The sequence below is a fragment of the Bos indicus x Bos taurus genome, chromosome 11, assembly GCF_003369695.1.
Source record: "Bos indicus x Bos taurus breed Angus x Brahman F1 hybrid chromosome 11, Bos_hybrid_MaternalHap_v2.0, whole genome shotgun sequence".
NCBI classification, from domain to species: domain Eukaryota; kingdom Metazoa; phylum Chordata; class Mammalia; order Artiodactyla; family Bovidae; genus Bos; species Bos indicus x Bos taurus.
In genome coordinates, this window is record NC_040086.1 from 56384093 (window position 1) to 56387792 (window position 3700).

At 46.3% G+C, this 3700-nt stretch overlaps 1 protein-coding gene across 1 annotated transcript; it reads right to left on the reverse strand.

Annotated features, from left to right (window-relative positions):
* Nucleotides 1-543: 543 nt before the first annotated feature.
* LOC113901336 (lithostathine) lies at nt 544-3305 on the reverse strand. Its single transcript, XM_027555578.1, has 6 exons — nt 3272-3305; nt 2868-2975; nt 2200-2318; nt 1851-1988; nt 1119-1245; nt 544-835 (listed from the first exon to the last, which is right to left on the reverse strand). The coding sequence occupies exons 2-6, from the start codon at nt 2941-2943 to the stop codon at nt 768-770; spliced, it is 528 nt and encodes a 175-aa protein (XP_027411379.1). The 5' UTR covers nt 2944-2975; nt 3272-3305; the 3' UTR covers nt 544-767.
* Between the last annotated feature and the right edge of the window lie 395 nt (nt 3306-3700).

The window sequence follows — 3700 nt, forward strand, 5'->3', positions numbered from 1 at the left end:
AAAGAGTTGACTCAATGGAAAATACCCTGATGCTGGGAGGGATTGTGGCCAGGAGGAGAATGGGATGGCAGAGGATAAGATGGCTGGATGGCATCACTGACTAGATAGACATGAGTTTGGGTAAACTTCGGGAGTTGGTGATGGACATGGATGCATGGCATGCTGCAGTTCGTGGGGTTGCAAAGAGTCGGACATGACTGAGTGACTGAACTGAACTGATTATGTTTCTCACTAATACTTTAGAAAGTACAGTTCTAAACATCATCACATACCTTAAGACTGGTTTCCTCATACCATCAGAAACCTGTCTTGGGGGAATGTGTGAGCAGTACTGTGAATGGAAGAGCAATGTCTTTATGTGCCTACAGCCCACGTACTACAGAAGTAATGGTGATGTACTTAACCACAAATACACAAATATGTATATATGGTTATATCCCCAGGAACCTGGGTGAAATGAGGCAGAGACTGACCAAAAATTCTTGACCACCCACTTCATCTTTCTCAATTTGTCTATGAGAATGAGGCAGAGAAGACAGGCAATTGAAAACTAATATTTTTATTGTGAACTTTGCAAAGTCAGGTTATGGAACACACAGAAGAGACTGAATTGAGTCTGGGGAGGAGGGAAGGTCAGAATGAAGTGGTTGGGTTGGGGCTGTGAGAAGAATATCCCCTTCCATAGTGGGTCTGAATCCCTAGTTCCAAGTCCATGATGAGTTGCACACCAGTTGCACACCAGTCAGGCTGCTGACTTCTCATCTGATCTAGTCTGTGAACTTGCAGACGTAGGGTAAGTTCAAATTGCAGTTATGATCTCTCCACTTGAGATATCCTGGAGAGACAGAAGATCTCAAGTCAACGGGGCTGGTGGAACTTGAGAACCCAATGGAGAGGAATCCCAGATTCTGGTTTAGGCTTCAAAGGCCCTCCCTCATCTTCACCAGTGTCCCACTCCATGGGAAGAGGATAGAAAGTAAGAAGAGATGAGAGGGAATGGGAGAAGACAAGCCAATATTATAGTTCCAGCCCAGGAGGATTCCCTGAAGATCAGACCCAGAAATGGCAGGTGAGGGGATGGAAAAGGCTGGACAAAAATGACCTTCTATGTTTCTTACCTGAGCTTCTTGAGAGACTCCCACAGTAGCCAGGGCTTGAGATGGCAGCAGGATCTGTCTCCCAGGCAACGTAATTGAGCACGTCATTGCTAATCCATTCCCATCCACCAGCATTGGCCTCAGAGCCCTGTGGAGTAGAGGACGGAATTGGGTGAGACAGAAAGGCCTTTAGAATTCTCCTGGTCTGATGCTGTCTGTTGGAATGATTGATTCCCCTCCCCAGCATCACTGAATTAGCTCTGCTGTTCAAGATGAGTCCCCACAGCTCTCCTCTGGGAAACTCTCCCTAACTCTATTGGCTAATTTCATAGCCAATAATCACAAAGACCAATTAAATGTCTCAGAGGAACATGGCCCTATCTGAACTATACTTGGGTGCACTTATGTTTACCCTCTGAATCTCCAAGATAGTGTCTGTTTTATAAAAGGGAAAACTGCATCAATCCTAAATGTTCATTGACATGATAAGCACAACATATGCAGACTCAGGGAAGCACAATGAACTGAATTACAAGGTATGCTGTGTAAACTGTGTAAAAGCTTGACAAAAGGCAGATTAACTTTAGTTGGGGACTAGGACCTGCCCAGGACTAAAGGCTCTCACTTTCCCTAGTTATCCTGTGAACTCCAGGGATCTCTCAGGTATTTTCTGGGCTGGCAAAAGGGGACAAAGAAGGACCTGGGTGGCCATAACACCTTGGGAAGTAACAGATTAGAGAGATGTAAGTGTACCTCTGTGGGGTCATGGAGCCCAATCCAGATGTCTGATTGGGTGTTCAAGTTGTTCCTAACCAAGGAGGCCACGAAGGATTCCTCAGCCCCACTGAGCACAGACACAAGATGTCCCGAGGGCCTCTTCTGGCAGGCAATCTGTGTGGGGAAGGGAAATACACAGGAGGAGCTTGACACACCACTAGGGGAAGGGAAGGGCCATTGCAGGTGAGAAGGGGTATGTTTACCAAACATGAATTCATCATACTCATCCTCAGGAAACTCTTGAGAATGGAAACCCCCTGGTCCCCAAACCCAGTCTCTGATTTGCTTCTGCTTATCTCCCCTAACTGCAGATCCCACCACTCACATCTGCATCCATCCAGGTTTTGGGTGTTTTAAACAAGGCATAGCAGTGAGACCTATAGGCCATGGAACCTGAGGGACAGCTGATCCTTGCAGATGGCAGTTCCTTTTGGGAATTTTCCCCTGGAGAGGAAGAAATAAGGGAGAGGGTTGGGGTGAAATGGAGAGAGGGGATTGGAGGGGGAAGGTGACCTTGGGGAATATTTATGAGGCCAGGGCTTGGGGCGGTGATACCAAACTTCTGACTGCCTCTCACCATTGCCAACACTCCAGGATTTTTTATAAATCATGAACTAGACCTACTAACTGGATGATGATCTCTCTTCTTTTTATTCATTGTCTTTATTCAAAAGTCCAGTCCTTCTCCTCTGAGTTGATAGATTCTCCAATCATTTTCCTTCTACTCATCTCATTAATGACACTCTATACTTTCCTCCTTCATCTATGTACATAAATTACTGAGAAAATAGAAATCACCTCATCCCATTGTTACTGAACCACTGGAGTGCTTCCCACCACTGGTTACCTGAAGAAAGGAGTGATGACTCAGGAATTCCAGGCAATTATGTATGTGGGGATATTCCATTACCAGGGGAGGCACAGGAGCTTTCCTCTTTGCCTTGGCCTTGAGCAGACACTGGGAACCCAGAGCTAGAGGCAGAGAAATCTCACCTTGGATCTGAGACAGGAGCATCAGGCAGGAGAGCAGCATCCAGGACAGTCTGGGGAGGCCCAGGGAAGGCAGCATTGTGTCTGTGAGGTGTGGAGGCAGCTAGAGAACTAAGGGAGGGTGGTCAGAGAGAGGATGTGAGAGATCCCCTGTTGTACCTCTTGTCTTTTCCTTCATCTAGTCCCCTAGGAATAAATCCATCTTGGTAGCATCCCTCCCCTTCCATGGTGCTGGAAAGAATTAGAAAATCTACACATCCTAGTGTACCTGAGGTCTCCCAAGTCTGGCTTCCCCTGGTCTCAGAGCTCCCACATTCTCTGAGGACAAGGATCCTTGTACACCCTCCCTGAAATGTGCAAGGTGAAACCCCTGTCATGGGTCTCATCTAGTCTCGGCTCCCACTTACCTCTCTTGCAGGGATCTGCACTGGCTTGTCAGGGCAGAAAAGATTGGGCTTTTATAAGAAGATTTGAGGGAGGGGCACTGAAATGAATAATGGGAAAAAGGAGCCAGGACAGGGGTCCGGGGGACGTGTCTGGCTTTGATTTGTGGAGATTTCCACCACAGGCAAGAGATCCTTACAAAGGCTGGGAATTGCCACAGCTGTTGCTTCTTTTTCTTCATCTGACCAGTAATTTCCCAGAAACAGGTGATGTTTGTCCTTTTTTCATCCTTGCCCAGTTATCTTGGTTGGAAAAACTTACAGGAATGAAGGAAACTTGGTGGTATGAATTCTGATGTTTAATAGTTTAGAAAGTATGTGACATTGGAGAGTTCAATCTGCCAAGAATGGACTCTTGTTAGCATATATATGAGTTTCATTAATCCTTGTCTT